Raw genomic sequence first — 21,441 nt, 5'->3', positions numbered from 1 at the left:
CTGATAAGGAAGCTACTATAACGTATGAAACATGCCTACCGGTTGGGCCTAGTCGTGGTACTGGTGTGGCACTGTAGTTTACTAGTAAGGCTTAAATGTTGACCAAATCTGGCATCAGCAGTGGAAACAAATAAACGTCAAGAGTACTCGTAAGACGGTAGTTCTACACGGTGGTAAATTTCTTACGAGTGAGGACAAACAGCATTCTAGTGATTGAACCCTTACCTTGGATATCATTGTTGAATAAAATTCTAAAAAGGTTTTTGAGTCTTTCAAAGTGAATTCAGAGGTTTGTTTCGAACATGTGTGAAGATAACTGCTGAAAATGTGCAAAGCCTGGCAACTACAGTATTTGGCACTCAATGGTGGAAATTTTACACAATTTTGCAGCCTCATTTGATTTACCCCGTCATTTTTATTTTATTTTTTCAGATTTGCCAGGGTTGTGAACAACAGCTCTCTGCGAACTGCCAATGTGATGTCACTTTCAAGGGTCATACTTGTAACTCCTGTGTTGAATTGTCTCAAGTGAGTATAAAATGAGCGTTCTAGTACATGAACCTTATCGTGGATATCAAGGGTATCGAATAAAACAGCTTTCCATACGAGGAGGGGGAGGGGTGGTGAAGATAACAGCTTTGGCCAGGAGTGGAGAAAAAATGGAATGGTCGAGAAAAAAAGCCGGTCAGTCGTGATACATTTTGAAGATGCAGCTTTTGATGACGCCCATGTATCTGTCCCACACAACTTGATGTCTGCGTGAGAGAGAGAGGGAGAGAGAGAGACACACACACAGGAATCAATCTCCCGGTAATTGTAAATCTCAAGAAAAAGTCAGATTCTAGTCAGGAGAACGAGGCTATTTTTGTCTACTCAGCAACGCAACGGTATTTATGAATCTCTCTTTGTTGAGTGCAGAGAGCTGCGGGCCTGAGCCGGATTCCATTTCGGTATGTTTACATGAAAAACAAGGTTCAGCGCAGCCTCAAAAGTTGAATAAGGTCATAGGATTCAGAATTCAACCAAAGTCTTTGGGGAAAAATACAGTTGTGCCCTTTGGAGAGGAATTTGTTCCGTGACCAATTGAAATTAAATGCCATTCATTTATTCAAGCCCCCCCCCCCCCCCCCCCCGAACTTCACCCAGCAAACACCACAACTTTACTCACTACATGTTTTTATGTAGACTATGTCAGACTGTGCCCCCCCCCCCCGCCAAAAAAAAAAGGATCGTGTGAGCAAGTCCTTTCTTCAAAGTGATGTTATACAATAGTCATCAGTTCTTGCCATAGAGAGTGAGACCGGGAATGAAGGACTACCGTATTTTCACGACTATAAGGCGCCATTAAAAGTCTTAAATTTTCTCCAAAATGGACAGGACGCCTTATGATGCGGAGCGTCTTGTGTATGCGCTGAGTTCCAAAACCTGACTGTCAGCCGACACGCTGTTTGTATAGAGAAAAGGCGGAAGTGACTGTGGACAGGCATGCGGCAAAGAAGTCGGCCAATCAGTGAAGGGTGTGTGTGTGTATATATACATATATGGAGAGAGAGAGAGAGAGAGAGAGAGAGAGAAGGCAGACGTGAGTGAGGACAGGCATGCGGGGAAGAAGTCCGACAATGAGTGAAGGGTGGGCGTGTAATGCTAAAGGGACGTTCCAAGCAGGTACCAACACCTGTATAGATTGTGGCTATGTGCATTGTTGCAAAACAACTTTGGTTTTGGTTTCTAAGAACCCCCGAAAATAAATTCTACAAAGAGACACGCCTACGAAGCTCAGTTCACACTTCAAGCCATCGGTTATGCTTTTGGCATGCGTGCCCATCTCACAGCAGCGGTGAAAAACCAAGTCAAGCAAATGAACTCTGAGCTTGCCGTTATTCCCGGAGGCTTGACTAAAGAACTCCAACCGCTGGACATCGGCATCAACCGGGCGTTCAAAGTAAAGTTGCGAACGGCATGGGAACAATGGATGTGATGGCATACACAACTTTACAAAGAGTGAGAGGCAGCGCTGGGCGAGTTACGCCACAATCTGCGAATGGATTGTGGCTGCTTCGACGAACGTGTCTGCTTGCACTGTTGTTCAAGTTTTTGGCAAAGCCGGCATTATTTCTGTGGAGCCAAATGGCAATGAGAGTGACTCTGACAACGAGTGGGAACGCGGCGCTTTTGATGGATTACCGGTACTTGCAATTTTCAATTCCGATACAGAGGATGAGGACTTTGATGGATTTCTGGGTGATGATTGATCGAAAAACGTGAGTCCATTGTACGATAGCTAAATAAAATACAACCAAACTCAGTTTTGCTTCCGTTGCCTTTTTAAAAACGTGCTTTTAGCTTGTATCTGTATGTCTTGGCATGCTACCGTATGCTTCAAGCTAACGTGTTTTTAGCGTGCGCGCATGCATGCTGTATGTTTAAGCTGGTGTATGTTTTACCACTTTAAAACTGCGGCCAATAATACAGTGCATTTTGTCTATGTGTCAAATACAGAAATAGCACCCATTAATGAGACTGCGCCCAACCATACGGTGCATCGAATGGTCGTGAAAATACGGCACTTTAAAATGTGTCTTTGAATACGTTTAAGTGTGTTGTATTAATTTTAAAAGTGTTTAAAGCATGTCGGTAAAACAATTGAAAACATTGGTATACTTTGAAATATTGATCAGAAAGGTCTCCATGTCACAATTTTAACTACGTGGAGTGGTTTACATCATATAACTTGCAATAGACGGGAATACACGGAACTATGTCCATAATTTCTTGCAATTTCACCGAAATGTGAGCAACTTGGAGGTGGCCCAGTGTTCCAGAATGGCCAACCTTTACGCTTCCACTGTAACCAGTTTAAGGAATGAGAGATGAGACAGGTTGACGCACAGCTTGATGCCTGAGCGCCAAATGGCAGAGCCCAAGTGTTTATCTGACTTTGTTGTGTTGACCAAATTAGCCCCGTTTTAACGGTGAGTCACGTGGGCGGAGATCAAGGCAAGCCTGGTGGGCCCACTGCCACCGTTGGGACAGCTAATATCAAAGGATTTTCAAGTGATCCTGTTTTAAGAATTTGAATGACATACAAGCAAGTCCCAATTTTGAAGTTGGGCATCTTCATCATGTTTTGCCAGCGGTAATGTACTGTATGGTTTCAAAAAATAAAAATAAAACAAAATATGCATGAACTGTGTGCGATGCTGCTCTGTTTGTGTTAATGTAGCAGTTGGTTGAAGTTTTAGAATTGCTGCGACACTGAGGCTAATTTCAATTCACCTATGTATGGCATAACACATGATATGTTCGGATGAAGATAACCGTCTTTTGATTTACTGTCTGTGTCAGTTTTACAGTGAACTGGATAGATGGCGGTAAATAGCAATAAGCAAGCCCACTTTGCCAATAATTTGGGGAACTGTGCAAGCAAGTAAGAACTACAGTTGAGCCTGCACATACCTTCACCCGCGTGCATTTCGCTTGCTATTTGGGGGGGTCCACAGTACTTTACTAATTTAATAACAAATGGGTCATACCAGAATTGCAGGACATTTTGGCTTCAAAATTCTTGAAAAAAAAATAATTCAGTTTTCTGATTTTCTGTTACAAGCTAATCAATAATAGGTCATAAACTATTAGAGGTTTGATTAACTGAAATCAATGGTACAATTTTTATTACATAAATTATTTGGTGTTTACAATTCCTGCCGCTGTAATCACTGTAAGAGGGTTTACTGCTCACAGGGTTGCAAATGGACAAATGTTAGTTTCCTCTCAGGAGTAGAAGCTGGCTTTTTAGCTAGCCGTTACTGCTGACCAAAAGTCATATTCTGACAGGAACAGGGTTACTTAAGGTACCGTGAGAAATTTGTATTTTAGGGGGTACTACAGACTTATTTTGTATTTTCAAAAAATGTTTGAAGAATTCTTTCTCGGATAAGCAAATGCACTCAGAAACTGCATGTTTTAGTATTTGGGATGTGGATTATTTAAATTGGGCGACCCGGTGGTCAGTGGTTAGCGCGTCAACCTCACAGTGCAGAGGTACCGGGTTCAATCCCAGCTGTGGAGTTTGCATGTTCTCCCGGGCCTGCACGGGTTTTCTCCAGGGAATCCACTTTCCTCCCACATTCCAAAAACATGCATGGCAGGCTTTTTGAACACTCAAAATTGTCCCTACGTGTGAGTGTGAGCGTGGATGGTTGTTTGTCTGTGTGTGCCCTGCGATTGGATGGCAACCGGTTCAGGGTGTCCCTCGACTACAGCCCGAAGACGGCTGGGATAGCCTGCAGCATGCCCACGACTCTTGTGAGGATAAGCAGATGATAGAGAAATTTATGAACAAAATAGTATCATGTTTAAAGTTTTGGTTAATTTGGGCATGTCTGGACATACTCAGCGCAGAGGCGTCGGCCGTTTGGGCGGAGGCCTTTTCTTGAGTAATTACGTCAAAGCAAGGGGGGCGAACAGATGCAAGAAGACTAGATTCAATCACAGAGTGGGAATGAACAAATTGGGAACAAAGAGTTATTGAATACCAAAAGACAGTTTGGGAACAGCTGTCACGCCCAGGTGATCATTTGTCATCAGCAAAGTCTCATTCGGGTTGTGTATTCGTGTGTATTCTTGTGTATTCGGGTAGATCAGATCATTACCGAGAGGCCGGGCCGAGGGGCGCGGTATGCAAATCTCTGGGGCAGTGTCTTTCTTGTATTTTGCAATAAAAGTTCGAACCGGCGGAGAGGGAGCCGAGTGTGTATCATCGGAGCAACTAACCGTCATTCGCGCTCAGAGATCCGCTCCCGCCGATATTGACAATTTTCCTGTGTGCCGAGTCATTTCTTTAACTTTGTCCGAGAAAATCTCTGACAGCGGATCAGAAAATGAATGGATGGATTATTTAAATTTAATGGGTGAGATGTAAAATGTCCTCCAATTCTGACCCAAAGACAATCTTTTGAAATTGTGGTTGTGATAAGTTTAACCGGTCGAGATACCGACGCTCGTTCCTACCGACTGCTGTCAGGCTGATGAATAAAAAATAACAATAATAATAATAATAATAATAATAATAATAATAAATTATGTGAAGTAAAATTGTAAATAGTACTGCGATTTATCCATTGTGTTCATATTGTATTTAATTGAAAGATGTTTGTTGTTTTTTTTTCTCTTTCTCCTTTCTTCTTTCTACATACATTCTTGCTGCTGGAGGCTGTAAATTTCCCCAGTGTGGGACGAATAAAGGATATCTTATCTTATCTTTAAATGTGTTGAAAGCGTGTGGAAGAGTACTCTTTAAAACGTTTTTTAGTTCATTTTCACTCTAGAATGGTGGGTCGGAAACGTATCCCATTATACTCACTTAAAGGTGTCAAGTATATGCGCTGAATTGCTGTAGTGAGTCAGGTAGAGCCTCGTGTCCGCCGCCGTCCATCGGTCCGAGCGACACGGCTCAATAAACTGAGGGAAGAAGGGAGGCGGGGTGTTACATCAGGCGGATTCCGTCCCGCTTTTGTCTGCTCTAGGAAAAAACGACACACCTTCTCCACGAGGTCGATGAAGAAATCACGGACATCTTTGGTGTTTGTTAACTTGGCTGCAATGTTCACAAGGCCCCTGGAAAGATTCTGCCATGAGGAAAAATTATTCATTTGCACAGCGGAAACACCATGAGTTCCCCGAAAAATGTCAAAATCACAGAGAGAAGTCAAATCAAGTCGCTCAACAATCCAACAACAAAAAAAAAAAACCTAATCAAGGTTGACAACTGTACGGTGGGAAAATGGACTACACTGTTTATTTGTCCATCCTTGTTGATGTTTGACATATAAAACGTTTTTCACCCAAACCATTTCATTTCATCTAACAAAAGTGTCTTAGCATGATGCCATGTAATACAGCATTCGCAAGCTAATGCCATGGCCACAAGACAGCAACAACGCTTTGCATGAAGCTCCTCAACTCACTTCAATATAGTTCCTCGGCACAGAGATGCCACAAGCTGGGCCCAAAGAAACACTTCATATTTCAACATATAATAATTAAAAAATAAATGTGTTAATAGGAGAGCCCATTCACAAGTGGCAAACCATGAACACATGCGGGAATACTGCACACTGGAATGCCTGGAGGAAACTTTTGTATTACCACACTCGTAATTTTTCACCTTGAAATTGGCCTCCATCTCAGGAAAGGCTTTCGTTTTCCCCCTGAGGGCTGTGCAGACAAGGCTGGAGACAAAGGAGAGAACATGAGGCCTCTGCAGTTGAACTTTTGTATTCACTGTTCAGCATCAAACGTGTTTGTTTGTGCTGTGTGGGTGTGTGGGTTTGTGTATGTGCATTTGTGCGCATGTGTTACACCTTTTGTGTTGATCCAGCAGATCCTTGTCGGAGATTAAAATCTTCAGTTCTTTCAGCTCTTGCAGGAATTCTTTGTCGAGATCCACATCCATGTCTTCCGCCATGTTATCTAGAATGAGAGAATTGGTATCATTTATAATTTATTAACTCATAAACTATTGAGAAAATATCAATTTCCCAATCCGCTTCTTCACACAAGGTGTGCTGGAACCTATCCCAGCTGTCTTCAGGCACCCTGAGCTGGTTGCCAGCCAATTGCAGTGCACACTTAGACAAACAACCATCCACGCTCACAATCACAGCAAGGGACAATTTCGAGCACAGGTATCAAAGTCAAGGCCCGGGGGCCAGATCTGGCCTGCTACATGATTTTATGTGGCCCGCGAGAGCAAATCAAACACGGCAACTTCCATGACGCTTGCTAAAATATGTACCAATATTTCAAATTCTCATATGTAATAAATAAGAGAGATATTGTAAGCATTTTCTTGTTGCCAAACACCTCGTTAGAGTGACTTAAACAATACGTAGTTGAATAAACCGTTATTCTTGACTTCTTGATATGATTTCAGTCATAATGGCCTTCCAAGGGAAATGGTAACTAAAAGGTGGCCTGTGCCCTGCGATTGGCTGGCATCCGATTCAGGGTGTCCCCCGCCTACTGCCCGAAGACCGCTGGGATAGGCTCCAGCACCCCCCGCGACCCTTGCGAGGATCAAGCGGCTCGGAAGATGAATGAATGAATGAATGAAGGTGGCCTGTGACAAAAACGGGTTTGACACCCCTGATTTCGGGTGTTCCATTGACCTGTCACGCATGATTTTGGAATGTGGGAGGAAGTCGGGGTACCCGGAGAAAACCCACGCTTTTCTTTTATAAATGGCTTTATCTTGAAAACACTAAAATTGCTTTTTACATTTTGACAGAAGGGAAATTGCTTCTGGGAGATCCTGGCGACCTCTGGTGGCCAACAGGTAAAGGTACTCTTCTGAACGTGGCAAAAGGCTTTTGACGTCAGCAAAAAGGTTGACATTTGCATTGCCGTTTGTTTGTTCAAGGGCAGGCTGACTTGTACCAAGATTCAGAGGTCATTTTGCAGTAGGTCAAAGCAAAAAAAATCTCATCTTGTTTATCCAAAAATAAATAAATAATAAATAATAAATAAAAAATGGGTCACTTGTCTCACAGGCTGTATAAGTGTGTGTTCACATGGGAAACATTTAGCATTTTAGTTTGGGTACACATTTCATATTTTTTGTTTGTCCTGGATGTGCGTTTAAAGTAAGGCAGTTAAGAATAGTCCCTGATTCTTAAATGAATCAAGGAGTGCCTTTCATCTCAAGCAAACAGAGTCAGTCTCTCACCAACAGCTCCAACTGTCCAGTGGTCGATAAGCTGCCCGGCACAGTAAGCAAAATCCTGGAACGTGAGATAATGCAGCTTTCTCTTCCCCGTCTCAAAGCGATTGTTGGCAAAGAACACAATGGCCGCGTAATCCCTGAAACGGGCCAAGAAATCGGTTAGTCCACCGTTGTTTTCCTTGGCGCTAGTACCTTGGATAACGGGAGTTAGTTAAAAACATGACAGTGCTGTGCAACCAGGCAGAAAAAAAAGAACATTGGCAACGGTTCAGTTCATAAACTCAAGGCGGTACAGCAGGCTTGTACCTTCCAAGCTTGTCAGAGAGAAGGAAATGTTGACGTATGTTCTCCACTAGAGGGCCCTTTAGCTCTTCCACCACTTTAAAAACACGCTTGAAGTTGTCAAACTGCAATCAAAGAGAAACTTTGTGTATTTAAATAGAACAAAATTGGACAACATTTACTCAGAAACCTGGGAATTGTTTTTAGACATTTTAAAAGCCATGGAATTGTCTCATTGTTCAAATGAGTGACAGCAAACACCCTATCATTCCATTTCACCTGTCGTCTGCAGCTTTTCAGAGTCACGCCCGTCTTGGCGCTGATGTCATCCAAGTCTTTCTTGGTTCCTTTTGAAAGTTTTTTGCCCAGGACTTCACGCACAAATACATCATCAAAATCATAGTACCTTATGGCAGGAAACAAAAAGGAGAGAGTAAAGTTAGACTGAACCACATCTTGGAAACAAGAATTAATGAAGTGATGCTAATTAAATAGGAAAATGCGTGTCATCTTCAAAACAAAAAAATCATGAAGGATGCTCAAGAAATACACACAGTGGAAATTAAACGGCCCAAACTTTCATAATTCTACCTAATTTTTGTGTAATGATAGAGTTACAGTCCTAGAGTGTTTGTACATAAATTGGAACATAGCCAAGTCTATAACAAACCTATGCTAGTGCTAGTGCAGTAGTGAAGTCACAATGTCTGCAAGTATTTGTGTGAAAAACACTCCAAGGCCAAAAATATAAAACAAGCACGTGACCACGTCACATGCACAGGTATTCTAACTCACAAAAGTAACGTGTTCAGTCAGGAAAAGCACATCACCTCTCAATAAGCATGGCTTGGCGATGAGGTGGGATCTGGAAGAGCAGCTGATTGGCCAGCTTGGATGGACTGTGCAGCAGACGCTCGCACATCTGGAAAGTTCTGTACTGGTCCATGGTGTCACTCAACAGCACGTCCGCGTTTGCCTCGCACTCGTCCAGTGCGCCGCCCTCCATTCGAACTTTCACTGCATCGTTAACTGTCCCGGACAATAAATATGTTTCATTCAAATGTGTTTAACCAACAGATTCACATTTAAAATTGACTTGTTAAAGTATGCATATAATTAGTTGTGTGGACGGAATATGTCCAGTTAGATGTGAATTTATAAATGTAAGTCTCTTGTTAGTAAAGGTAAAAAATATATTGAATAAATAAATAAAAATCTCCTGAAAATATGAATGGTGTGGCATTCATTACCTGTATATCCATCTAACCAAAGCTGATAAACCTCCTCGTCCATGATAGTGGTGTTACCCACGAACACATCCAGCTCCACAGCCATTTGCTTCAAGATCATATGTCAAGAAATAACAAGGTTAGTCATAAAAAAAAGCTTGATAGACAGACAGATAGATAGATAGATAGATAGATAGATAGATAGATAGATAGATAGATAGATAGATAGATAGATAGATAGATAGATAGATAGATAGATAGATAGATAGATAGATAGATAGATAGATAGATAGATAGATAGATAGATAGATAGATAGATAGATAGAGGTGAAACGGTGAAAGTTATTATTTCCTATTGACCCTGAAATAAACACCAGACTGAAAGACACAGATGCTTTCGATTTATCAAAGAACACAAAATGTTTAGCAATCCAATAACACATTACCTTGTTTTAGTCTCCTCCCAAACGACGTCACGCAATTAAATACAAAAACATCTTTTGGTGAATTCGCTTCACAAGGCCGACGAGTATGGCTAGCTTCGAGTCGCTAAGTCGCGAAACATACAGTGAACACACATTCACTCAGACCAAAACAAAATAGCTAAATGATAAAAAATGGAAGTGTACTGTGAGTTGACAAGCTATAGTCTTTCTAAAGGTTTCACATGGGGCGATTGTATGAGACTAATGTGATGTACAGAACTGTCAATAAAAGCCGTCACATACACACAAACAGATACGCCTACTTCCGGGTTCCGTCACCGGAAGTGATTTTAACACTGCACGTCGAAGAGATAGAAAGCATAACCCGTCTGGTTTGGTCATGACGTAATGCACCATACCGCGTTACAAATATAGCGTTTGTGTTAAATCGCTCACTATTTCCTTACATAATACATAAAGTGCTTTACATAATCATGTTCACTCCCGCGCTTTTTCTTTTTTTATGATATCGAATTTTAGCAATTACACATGTACTAACATTATTTAATTAACATTAAATAATTTTAATGTTACAATTCTTCCAACTGAAATGACTGTTTTAGTCCCCCACAAAAAGTTTTTTTAATAGTGTACGTACATGCTTGATGCATTGTGTTTCGTGCTTTGCGGATTATTTTTTTGTTTGTTTGTTTGTGCTGTGACAGAGGTTAATCAATCCAACGGACTATAAATAAAATTGACTTCAAACATGAACTTTTTTTGGTCTGGGTTGTTAAAAGGGTTGATTTTCAGAAGATGAGCAATGAATGGCAGCTGCTGAACTTTTATACATTGAACCCGCTTGCCGTAGAAAAACGTCTGTAATGGATGACTGACAGTGGCAGATTTGCCTATTAATTATTTCCCACTTTCTAAAAATAAATCAGACCACATCTGCTCTTACTTGATTTTACTGCATGAAATACACAATCTGCTCCCCCGCTGGCGATTAATCCAAATAAATCCCCATAAATCCCTGGTTATACCCTCCCTTTTTCGGTCCTTCGGCATGTGTCCTATACACGGGGATATGAGGCTGCGAGGGGGTTGTGGGGAGACGAATCCCCGGTTGTCAAATCCCTCGCTGCACATTTATTTTTTGTGCGTTGTAAACTCACATGACACTCTGATGCCGTCACCATTGGGTTAACACCCTACATTGTCCTGCTCTCCATGCAACAAAGGAGGTGGGACACAGGGCGGAAGGATGTGTGAGTGAATGCCTCAGCACAAAGGTATTGGAGGGGTGGGTCAGGGGGGTTGGGGATTCTGTAGACAGTCATACACGAACAAGCAGCCGTTCATTATAACGTGCAGGTTGCTTGCTGCTTGTGTCATCCAGCAGGGAACATCCCAGAGGATGAAGTGCTCCTTTCCCTGGTATTTCCTATCATTTCATTGTTATTTTCTGCATGGTCAGGAGTCAAAACCTGACACCAACAGAGAAGTCAATGGATGATTCTTTTTTGTTCAACATGAAAAGCAACATTTTAATAATTTTGCATGATTATTCATGATGTATTAAAAATAATAGATCCACTGAAGCGAGTAGCAGGGGAAGAACACAATTTATGATTATCCCCTCAAAGAAGGCGTGTAAAGAAATTTTCCGACATTTTTTGTTTTGCAATAACAACGTCTAGATTTAAATGGATTTATTTGACTATTCATGATGTTTTCCGAAGCTAGAGCTCCACTGGGAGTGACGGGGGTAGATCACAAATATTTATGATGATCTCCTTCGAAGCGTAGGAATTGATTGTTAAGTGCCTATTAAAGAACATTTCCGGTAGAATTTCAAAATAAAAAAAGAGTAAGCATTAAACGGATTCACAAATCAGTGATAAGCTAACTACAAGGGAAGAATGGCGTTCAAATATTAGAATGTACGCATTTAGCATTATTCTTACAGTACTGTATTTGTTTTTAAGTGGCACACATTTATTCCATATTTGTGATATCCCACTTACAGCCCATGTACTAGTACTTGTCCTCAATATTTAGACAATTGCCTAAACTAGTAGAACGAGTGTCTTTATTTATTTATTTATTTATTTATTCATTTATTCATTTATTTATTTATTTATTTATTTATTTATTTATTTATTTATTTATTTATTTATTTATTTATTTATTTATTTATTTATTATTTATTCAAAAAAGGTAGTCATTCATTTCATATCAATTTTGGATGATCTTAATCCTAACTAGCAGGACAGCTTTAGCATACTGGCAGGGATCTGCAAATATACTCGTGAAGCAAAACTGTACTACTGTAGTTGACCTTTGCGCTTTACCAGTACTACGAGATAAACACTACATGTAAACGAATATAATTTTATCATGTCAGTAGTAGTACTTTTGTAGTAGCAGGCAGTTTTGAACCAGTGCACAGTTCAGTTGATTGGAGTTTTCCCTCACTTGAAATATTAATTTGTTCTACAAGTATGCCAATGTTGTCCTGCTAGTAAGATCATCGAGTGTACCAGTCCATGTACCTCAAGCTGACATCAAGGATATCGAATACATTCTCAAACAACTTCCTAAAAATGCTGTGTGAGTATTTATCCTTTGTAAAGAGGCTACTGGTACAGGACACATGCTTACTAGATGGGTCTAATAGTGTTACTAGTGTGCAGCATAGTAGTTTACTAGTGATTTTATATTGCATACAATTTGGCCACCAAAATGCTTAACAAGGTGGTTTTATAATATTTGATTGATAATGTCACAAATAGTATTAGTATTAGTATTAGTATTAGTATTAGTATTAGTATTAGTATTAGTATTAGTATTAGTATTACTCAGGTGTCAACCAGTTCCCCAACCAGTAACGTGGATGTCTTATAGTATGCAAAACTAAGCATTACTCGGAAGGAGAAGAGTGTACTGTAGTAATACACAGACCAACAAAAATATAGACTACATAAGTATAGTCCATACTGATAAGATCTCTTAGCCCAAAAGAATCACTAGCAGTGGGGAAAAACTTTACTCGTAAGACAGTCGTTGTATCTATGAGCACTTGTTTTGAAATATCAGCCTATCTGTTTCCGGTGCCTCAGTGCGGCTTGACAGTATGTAGCCCCTAGCGGAGAATCCCAACCGTGAAAGTGTCTTGTGGAAGCGGACATTGTTGTGTTTAATGTCCAGCCCGACAATAGCCACAATTTGCGTTTCGCGGAGCAAATTTGGGCTCTTTTGTAAGCCTTCTACTTTTTTATATCTCCCACGCCTGAAAATGAAGCGTTTGTGAGAAGAAGCCTCTGCTTTATCACCGAAGTGGAGAAACCGTAGAGAGAGTCCATTGAGCTCGGAGTCCAATCCGGATGGCGAGTGGCGATCACCGCGCTGCAAACACAACATCCAACATCTGTGTTGTGCATCGTTCCCCGATGGATTAAGAAAGGCGGCGGTGGATGGAGCGAGCTATTTTTCCAAGCTGCTGCCTTGAACACACAATCATCATCCTCATCTGCGAATTGAAATACGCACAGTGGCAGTTCCCTTGCTCGCGGAGGCCTGTTTTGCAGCTGCTTTGGTGCTTCTGATGATTTTGAACGACAGGTACACAATTGGGCACAAAATCTTGTCAAATGAAGAAGCCCTGCTGATGTGATGTTTGCATCCAGAAGTCACACTGGATGACGGTGGTCCGCTTGTGAACCAATTGCATCCTCTCAGCACTTTCAACATTTTCTCAGGTATAATTCAGTGAACACCCGTTTTGCATTTTTTTGAGGGGGCGGTTGGGGGGTTGGGGGTGTTAACCTCCATTATTTGCTGAAAAATCACCCACTTATTACCTTTTCAGCACATAACGGAGGATATTTCCTCCCAAAAAAAACTAATCTGAAAAACTCACAAAACAGTGAGTTTTGTGTCAGTTGTTCAGTGAATAATGGAACAAAAGCAATGAACAGATGACTCACAGGTTTTGTAATAAAATGTAACCTTGGCCTGAGTGCAAAAAAAAAACTGGAGAAAGACTTTTTGTTTAAAAAAAAAATTAAAGGGTGGATGCTTTTCAGTACCTGAAAAACGCATATATTTTTCTGTGAGAACAAACAAGGACGAGCTTTTCAACGAAAAACAGAGGATTGGTACTGACTACATAAAAAAAACCAGTGACTCTGTAATCTTGTGAGATTTTAAACTATGTTGAAGAAAGCAAGACAAAGCAGCTTTATTTATATCTTACATTTCACACACAAGGCAATTCAATGTGCTTCACACAAACAAAACCACCTAAACGTATTTATAAAGAAACTGCTGAAGACGTTCAAAGGCAAATCAAAGACAACAAAAGTAGCTTATTATTCGGTTACTAAGATAATGTACATTGATAAAACTAAAATGCATTTACAAGTAAAAAAAAAGTAATTACGAAACAAATGTGCAATAACATTTATTTTTAACATGCTTAAAAGGCCTTAATCAAAGAAATTTGGGCATCAGAGTTCATTTATACAAATGTATTGCTGATGCACCATTTGATGGCTTATGTCTACCAAGGAAATATGTTGAAGTGAGTTGAGGAGCTTTCGCAGAAATTTCAACTGAACTAGAAGATATCTATAAAAAGAAACCTCCATTAATCCATCCATCCATTTTCTGAACTGCTTCATCCTCACAAGGGTCGCGGGGCGTGCTGGACCCTATCGCAGCCATCCACGGGCAGTAGGCGGGGGACACCCTGAGCTGGTTGCCAGCCAACCATCCGCGTTCACACTCACACACTGGACCGCCAACAAGAAACATGTTACAGATATTTAAAATGTAATGACCATTAGTCAGAAAGATGACGATATCACCCGTGTTAATCCGGGATAGTTAAACTAAACTGTTAAATGCTTAACCTGCTAGCCACTGCAGTTGTTTACATACTATGTAACATGGGTTCATGATTGTGTACATACTAGATGCATGAAACTTATAAATGAATCAATCCAAACGTAATGTCTGCAAATAAAACAGACTTGACTTTTGTCCCTTGGGTGTCAAAGGGTTGAATTTGACAAGATGAGCAACGAAGGGGAGCTCCTGACACGGGAGCTGTCGAAAATGTCGGATGAGGACCTGCTGGCTTGCTCCAAGGAGGAGCTGCTGAGTCGCCTGCGCAAGGAAGAGTCGGAAAAGATGGCAGCGCTCATCCAACGGGGTCGTCTCATCAAGGAGGTGAACAAGCAGCTTCAGGGCCACCTGCTGGAGATCCGCGAACTCAAAGTCATCAACCAGCGTCTGCAGGAGGAGAACGTGGAGCTGCGGGACCTGTGCTGCTTCCTGGACGACGACCGGCTCAAGGTGAAGAAGCTGGCGCGCGAGTGGCAGCACTTCGGCCACCACGCCGCAAAGGTCATGCGCGAGGACCTGGGTGGCTACTTGAAGAAGCTGGCCGAGCTGGAGCGCACCCAGGATGGCCTGGTCAAGGAGAATCTAGACCTGAAGGAGCTGTGCCTGGTTCTAGAGGAGGAGTGTGTCAGTCGGAGCGACTCCAGCCCAGGCGGTTCCACCGAGCTGGCCCTGCCGTGCATGGTGGCCCGGGACCTGGGGGACGGCAGCTCGAGTACAGGAAGCGTAGGAAGTCCGGACCAGCTCCACTTGGTGTGCTCGCCGGATGACTGACACGTCAATAAGGGCTTTGAATATGGACGCCGAGGGCTAGTAGACACAAGGGCTGTGGTCGGAATCGTTTCCTAATCGCCAAGATTTGCATGTAATGCACATAGATACTTCCTCTGAAGTTTGCCAGAAATCCTTTTGTAGTTACGAGGGAGTTGAGAATAAGTGGAATTATTCATCATGCCTGATTCCATGATCACAAAATTGGGATTTTGATCAAGTGGACCTCGATGGCTCTCAAAAAGTCAAATAGAAATCATTTCTAAGTGATAAGAGGGATTGCCGAATGATTCCTAACACAGCAACTGTTCCCTAAACACGAAAAAAGAAATTTTATATAGTGAACGACGTGGTGCACAAAACAGTCGAGTCAAAAGGACTATCAGCTAGTTCACAAAGACTTGAGTCAAAATCCCAAAACAGTGATCCGGGTGTCGGGACATTGTGAATAATTCTGAAATGATTCATTTGTTTCAACTTATCACAACACAAAAGAAAGAAAGATTCGAGTCAAAATCTTTTTATAGTGATTTGGGAGTGAAGAATCATTTCCTATTTCCTACTCCCTAATCACAAAATTGGATTTTTTCCCCCCTATAATAGACCACACACTTCACAATAGAGTTAAGTCAAAATCCCTGAATAGCTATGAGAGAGAAGAGAATAAATCACTTAGCGACTCCCTAATCTCTGAATAGTCCTCCCTTCAGGATTTAGTGAGTTTAAAATGCCTGATTTGGTGGCAGCATTTTTACAATTGCGATAGGTGTTGCCATTTGTGAACCGATTTTTCTTGTGGTGAATTATTTACATTAAGCGTAACTGTTACAAGGCCCAGCTGTTTTGCGCAATCTAGAGCTGAAATTCTTTTGGGGGAGATTCAAACGTTCAAGTGGTACATGCATGTATCTTCTGAATGAAAACAAGGTTTTTCGACGTAATTTTTATCCGTTCGCATGACGGACTGCTCTGATTGGTGGGAATGGCGGAAAGCTCTGATGACGAACTTGCACGGGGAATGTTTGAATTTGTATGAATTCTTGCAATTGCGACATGGCAAATTAATTCCTGGACTGACTGATGATATACAGTGGACCCCCGCATATTTGCGGTTTGGCATTTGCAAATTCACCGACTGGGTGGATTTTTTTTTTTGCCAATTCTGGTCAAGCACAATCCCAATCACCCTCCAAATAGTGGAGGTTCACTGTAGGGATTTTTAAAGAGTTAACTGTATCATATATTTTTCAGACAAACGAAAATTTGTTTTGAAAGGCTACTCAGCCGTGGCCATTATTGACGTCATTGTTGTCACACATTTACAACGTACCAGATCAACTTCAGCTGCCAAATACGGTGACACACCCGCTAAAGGTGGGAATCCGTGATATAGAGAGGCCATATAAGGGAAAACAATATCGTTTTACCTTATGTGCCTTAACAACTCATTAAAACACACTTACACTTTACTTTATTCATAACATCACTTTGAAGGAACAAAAAGGCCTAGATGAAGTTGACTGTAAAGCTGACGCATAACAAAAAAAGAACACCAAAATTTACATTTTCAGTCAAAGCACGTAAATACCTAAGTTTGTTAGCTTAATGCTAACATATAAAAGGAAAAACTATAGGCGGGCTAAAAAGAAAGCACTGATTGGAGATTAATCGCAATGTTTTTTTTTCCATTGGGAAAAGAATCAATTGTCCCACGTGAATAGCAGGGGTCCACTGTCCTTCAAAATGGTGACGTGACTATTTGGTGTCGAGGAAGCGATTCCAAGCGCAGCCAAGTTGTTCCATTCAACTCCGTGAGCCTTTTGAATGCTGCAAGACTCGCTGTGTGCCACATCGCTGACCTTTTCAGGACTTTTCACAGACCTTTCTAGATACTGTAGGTTTTGATCCGTTTTACAGGTTTTCTAATGACTCTTCTGCCCAAATCCTTTTTCAGTGGTTTGTTGTTTAAAAAAAAAAAGAGTAATGGGACCAAAAAGTGGGTCGCATTGATGTATCTCATGCACTGAACGAGGGTTGCAAAGAGGTTGGAAATTTACGGTAAATTCCTAGAAGCTACGATGGGGAATTTTCCACAGAAATTTATGGGAATGAATTGAAATCCCCCACTCCACCTCCACAAAAAAATGCTTGTTTTGAGTTTTTTCCATTCTTTCGTAAAAGTCACATTGTTTTCACCCACAATACTGTTTTCTACAACGAAGAAATTCACTGCATGGTACGAGTTGAACTTTAGTGGCTTTTTTTACATGGGCATTCGTCATTCGCTGCATGGACTGTGTCATCTTTCCTCACAATCACAACACACACTTTCTGATAGCTACTCCGACACATACCTTGTTTATACCCAGATATATCCTCACTATGTTGGCGTGTGAGCTTGAACCTGTCCGACTTTCAACATGTCAATATTTCTCTCCCTCATAACAGACGTTTTTCACCTCCTGATCGTATCTTCTACGCAAAAGCTGTGCCGATCTCAAATATAAAGTAATGAAACAATACAATACAATACAATACATGCTGATTTATATAGCGCTTTCACAACAGCGGCCAGCAACTACTGGCATCTGTCATTACCCTGATGCAGAAGCTTAATTTTTCACACGCAAACAAATATATTTGTAAATGGTGGGATGACGAATATAAATGTCCATGGGAGTGAATGAGTTGAGAGACAACCTTCATTTTTTTTTTTTTGTTGCTTTATTCCCATAATTTTCTCGTTGGAAAGTTTCTGAGGATTTTGCAACCCTACACTGGACTAGCCCTACACTGGTAGAAAAAAAAGAGCCTTTTTTTCTATTGCACTGGACAGCGCAGTCTTTGGTCGAAAGATCAATTTCAATTCGGTTTTGAGCCATATTTCGTCAGTGGAATCCTTATAGCACTGAAGTGGCATTGAAAGTCGTGAAAATTTGCCATGGGCGTCCAACAACGTGTCCTATTATGCACTCTCCGCCTCAGGACCAGGACGCGAGTGCCATACGACGCCCGTGGCGATGGTGCGTTTTTCAAGCAGTCCAAGGGGACGGCCCTTCAGGTTTTATAGAAGCCACGCGGCAACGACAGCGAGCGAGCTAGAGGTCCTCGGACTCACGTGAACACTTTTCAAACCAACTGGAAAGGCTTTGTATCAAACTGGAAGAAGAAGAACTGGTCGGAACACGTTGGATTAATCACTCTACTGCATTTTGACTTAGTTGGTGTTGATGTTGATGTTCATTTAAGACACAGCACAGACTTTAAGTTGCATCTTCCCTGTATGCTTTGTATTTTTTTACAAAACCCTGTAACATTAAGGAGTGTTTACACTACTCGCAAAACGTTCGGGATTTCAGATGGGAAATTTCAAGAATAGCATAAAATACATTGACTGAGGTGAACATGGTTTTTACTGTTCAAGTCAAATTTACATTTGGAAAATCAAATCCTCGTACTGAATTTTTGGGCAATCTTGAAATTAGGATTAGGAATATGAGAGGGCGGGGGGTTCTTTGTGTTATATTTATATTAAAAAACTTTTTTTTTTAATTGTTAAAATTGTGTTGAACTAAATTCAGAGTGGGAAAAAAATTGCTCAACTCAATGTTAAAATTAATTCTGATTCAAAAACATTTTCGTTAAATCAGTTCAGACGAATCAAAATAGATTTTGTCAAGATTTTTTTAAAAAAATCAGGGAATTTAAAGATATTTTGTCAGTGTTGAAATCAATACTCTAAAAAGCCAAAAATATGTTGTCACTGTAGAGTTAACTTCAAAATAAAAATGATAATTTCAACGTTTGAATAAATTCTGATTACAGTAAATAAATCTTTGTTCACATAAATTTTGAATGTTTTTGTCAGTGTTCAAATTAATTCATAAAAAAATTATTTCATCAATATTAAAATAAATCCAGACTGACAAAAGAAATAAACCCCTTATTTTTTATATAAAAATAAATTCAGCTTAATAAAAATTGCTCATGCAAAAGTAAATTCAGACAAAATAAAGCTCTTCAGCTACATTTTTTTCCCTGCAGGGCCTTTTGTGTCACTTCCAGTCTCTAGCTTTGTTAAGTTTACACTGCAACAAGGAGACTGGAAGCGTCACATAAAAGCATAGTGTTCACCCAAATGCTGAATATCCCCAACTTTTTGTGAATGCACACTGTATATCTTTGAGTCCTCTTTTTCCGTTTACTTCTTCTTGCGTGGCATTGCAAACCCTTTTAGTTGAACGATCCCATCGGGCGATGCACAGGATTTGGATCTGTTTTAGGGGTGGGCTGTGTGCTCATAGTACGTTGAAGAGCTTTAAATACAGTGCTATGACACTTTTCGGCTGCACCGTCCTTTCTTTGTGTGAAACGCATTGAGTACACGACACACACCATTGATTTGTGCACATGTGCTGTGTTGACCTCTTGCCCCAGGCAATAAGGACCAGGGATCACAAATCACAAAATTAGCAGCACCAAAAACAAATTTGCTATTATTTGGTATTAAAAAAAAAGAAAGAAAGAAACAACCACATTCCAAATAACCAGCCTTAAAAAGTGCCTAGAGGAAATACTTGGGTAAAAGCATGAGTAAGCAAAAGTAAATTTGGCAGAATAAAGTGTCATTTAATCTTAACTCTTAAGATTTGATGGACTTTTTCTCATATGATGGAAGATTTTCTCATATTCGTTGATTGGAAGTAAAAGTATTTGATATAAAATGAGCAGTTGCAACTGTTTTGTGATTCCCTTACAATAAAATAGTTCTCCACCTTTTTACACCAAGCATCACCTCAATAAAAATCCTTCTCGAAATAATAATAATCATCATCAATGTTACATTACAGGAGGTTGCAGGCCTGGGTGTTCATCAAAAATAAGAGAGAATTTTTATTTGTACGTTTTTTTTATTATTATTATGATTATATTTAAAAGTACTACAATTTGAGAATAATATATACAAACAACACCAAACGGTTTAACCTTCTGGGTTGGAAAATTATATCCTACAATATTCGTCAGCTTTAGGCATCCCATCAACATACAACGTAGTGGCAAAGGTGGTTTAGATCAATTTATTGGAGTAACTCCATGCATTCTATTTAGGAAATGTAGGTGAGAAAAAAAAATTAAAGATGTTTACGGGAAGTCTGCTTCGCTTGCAGAGGGCCCCATTAGTGACATTCTCAAATCCCGACATGTCATTGCAGTGTCGACAGATGTTTACAGTTGTTTCGTTGCTATGAACCTCAATCAGTAGTATGTCGGGGACCCTTATTTGCCACCAGCCAGCAACCAGCGAATAAGGGGCTCTTCCATGGAGGATTCCCAGCATGGCATTGGTGTCATAACCGCATTGTCCTTTTGTCAGTCATACAGGCCGCACAGGCTTGACAGAATGGAGCACACACACACTGATATTTCCCCTCCAGCTCTCCATCTGTCATTTGTACCTCATCTCTGTCGCTAACCCATTTTGAGCATAGCAACCCGTTGCCATCAGAGACACGCATGAACTGTATTAGCAAGTGACTCGCATCCATTTGCAGAAGCAGGCGATGAGGCGGATGATTGGATGCTGGCACTTATCCGGGGTCATAATGTTTATTATTATACAGTGCATTGTTGCCAGACCTTTACCTTTACGGGACACATTTTACACTATTACATGATATAATTGGCTTTTTAGCAGTGGTCTGTTGTGCATTTAGTACTGTACCTGGGCCTTCTGTGGGGATTTCCCAGATTTAATTTACCGGTAACTCGACCACTATCAGTACTATCGAGGGTTTTGTCCTTTGTGCGATAAATAGTAAAATATCCCACAATCCCATGCGGTTCAGTATAGTGGTTGGCAATATCGCCTTTCAATTGCAAATGCAAGTTGGTTCGTGTAAACATTTACGGTCGTTTACGTGACTGAAGTTCAGACTGGACTTTGACAATCGATTGTGATGGAGAAGAACACAGACTTCTGATGGTGAGTGTGCAGTAAATTGCACTTGATTGGAGATTTGGATCCTTTGGAAAGTATCGCCCACTGCGATTTGTATCAATCTTTTCAATTATTATGTATTATACCTACAAGTCTGTGCAC

General features: G+C 40.7%; 2 protein-coding genes across 5 annotated transcripts; one reads left to right on the top strand and one right to left on the bottom strand.

Annotated features, from left to right (window-relative positions):
- On the bottom strand, positions 1-10,012 carry fibpa (fibroblast growth factor (acidic) intracellular binding protein a). 4 transcript variants are annotated; one of them, XM_052069938.1, is made up of 11 exons: positions 9,681-10,012; positions 9,256-9,343; positions 8,836-9,034; positions 8,285-8,411; positions 8,030-8,130; positions 7,727-7,860; positions 6,363-6,471; positions 6,167-6,230; positions 5,541-5,627; positions 5,363-5,460; positions 1-755 (listed from the first exon to the last, which is right to left on the bottom strand). In XM_052069938.1, the coding sequence occupies exons 2-11, from the start codon at positions 9,338-9,340 to the stop codon at positions 686-688; spliced, it is 1,074 nt and encodes a 357-aa protein (XP_051925898.1). In that variant the 5' UTR covers positions 9,341-9,343; positions 9,681-10,012; the 3' UTR covers positions 1-685. The 4 variants fall into 4 exon arrangements, 3 of the variants coding, with proteins under 3 accessions (XP_051925898.1, XP_051925824.1, XP_051925749.1); XM_052069864.1 differs by having other exon boundaries at positions 9,256-9,340; XR_007963107.1 differs by having other exon boundaries at positions 704-755; positions 5,541-5,616; positions 9,256-9,340.
- A 2,605-nt stretch (positions 10,013-12,617) lies between these two features.
- Positions 12,618-19,684, top strand: ccdc85b (coiled-coil domain containing 85B). The gene is made up of 2 exons (XM_052073764.1): positions 12,618-13,423; positions 14,726-19,684. The coding sequence occupies exon 2, from the start codon at positions 14,742-14,744 to the stop codon at positions 15,342-15,344; it is 603 nt and encodes a 200-aa protein (XP_051929724.1). The 5' UTR covers positions 12,618-13,423; positions 14,726-14,741; the 3' UTR covers positions 15,345-19,684.
- The last annotated feature ends 1,757 nt before the right edge of the window (positions 19,685-21,441 follow it).

This window comes from Hippocampus zosterae, chromosome 1, assembly GCF_025434085.1.
Source record: "Hippocampus zosterae strain Florida chromosome 1, ASM2543408v3, whole genome shotgun sequence".
Lineage (NCBI taxonomy): Eukaryota > Metazoa > Chordata > Actinopteri > Syngnathiformes > Syngnathidae > Hippocampus > Hippocampus zosterae.
Note: the sequence above shows the minus strand (reverse complement) of the source record. Positions and strands in the feature narration are given on the sequence as shown.

Coding starts and splice junctions, on each gene's coding strand:
- fibpa (XM_052069789.1), bottom strand. CDS start 9,355: ATGATCTTGAAGCAAATGGCTGTGGAGCTGGATGTGTTCGTGGGTAAC. Junction 9,035..9,255: donor TTGGTTAGATGGATATACAG/GTAATGAATGCC, acceptor TGTCCGGGACAG/TTAACGATGCAGTGAAAGTT. Junction 8,131..8,284: donor TGAAAAGCTGCAGACGACAG/GTGAAATGGAAT, acceptor CTTTGATTGCAG/TTTGACAACTTCAAGCGTGT.
- ccdc85b (XM_052073764.1), top strand. CDS start 14,742: ATGAGCAACGAAGGGGAGCTCCTGACACGGGAGCTGTCGAAAATGTCG.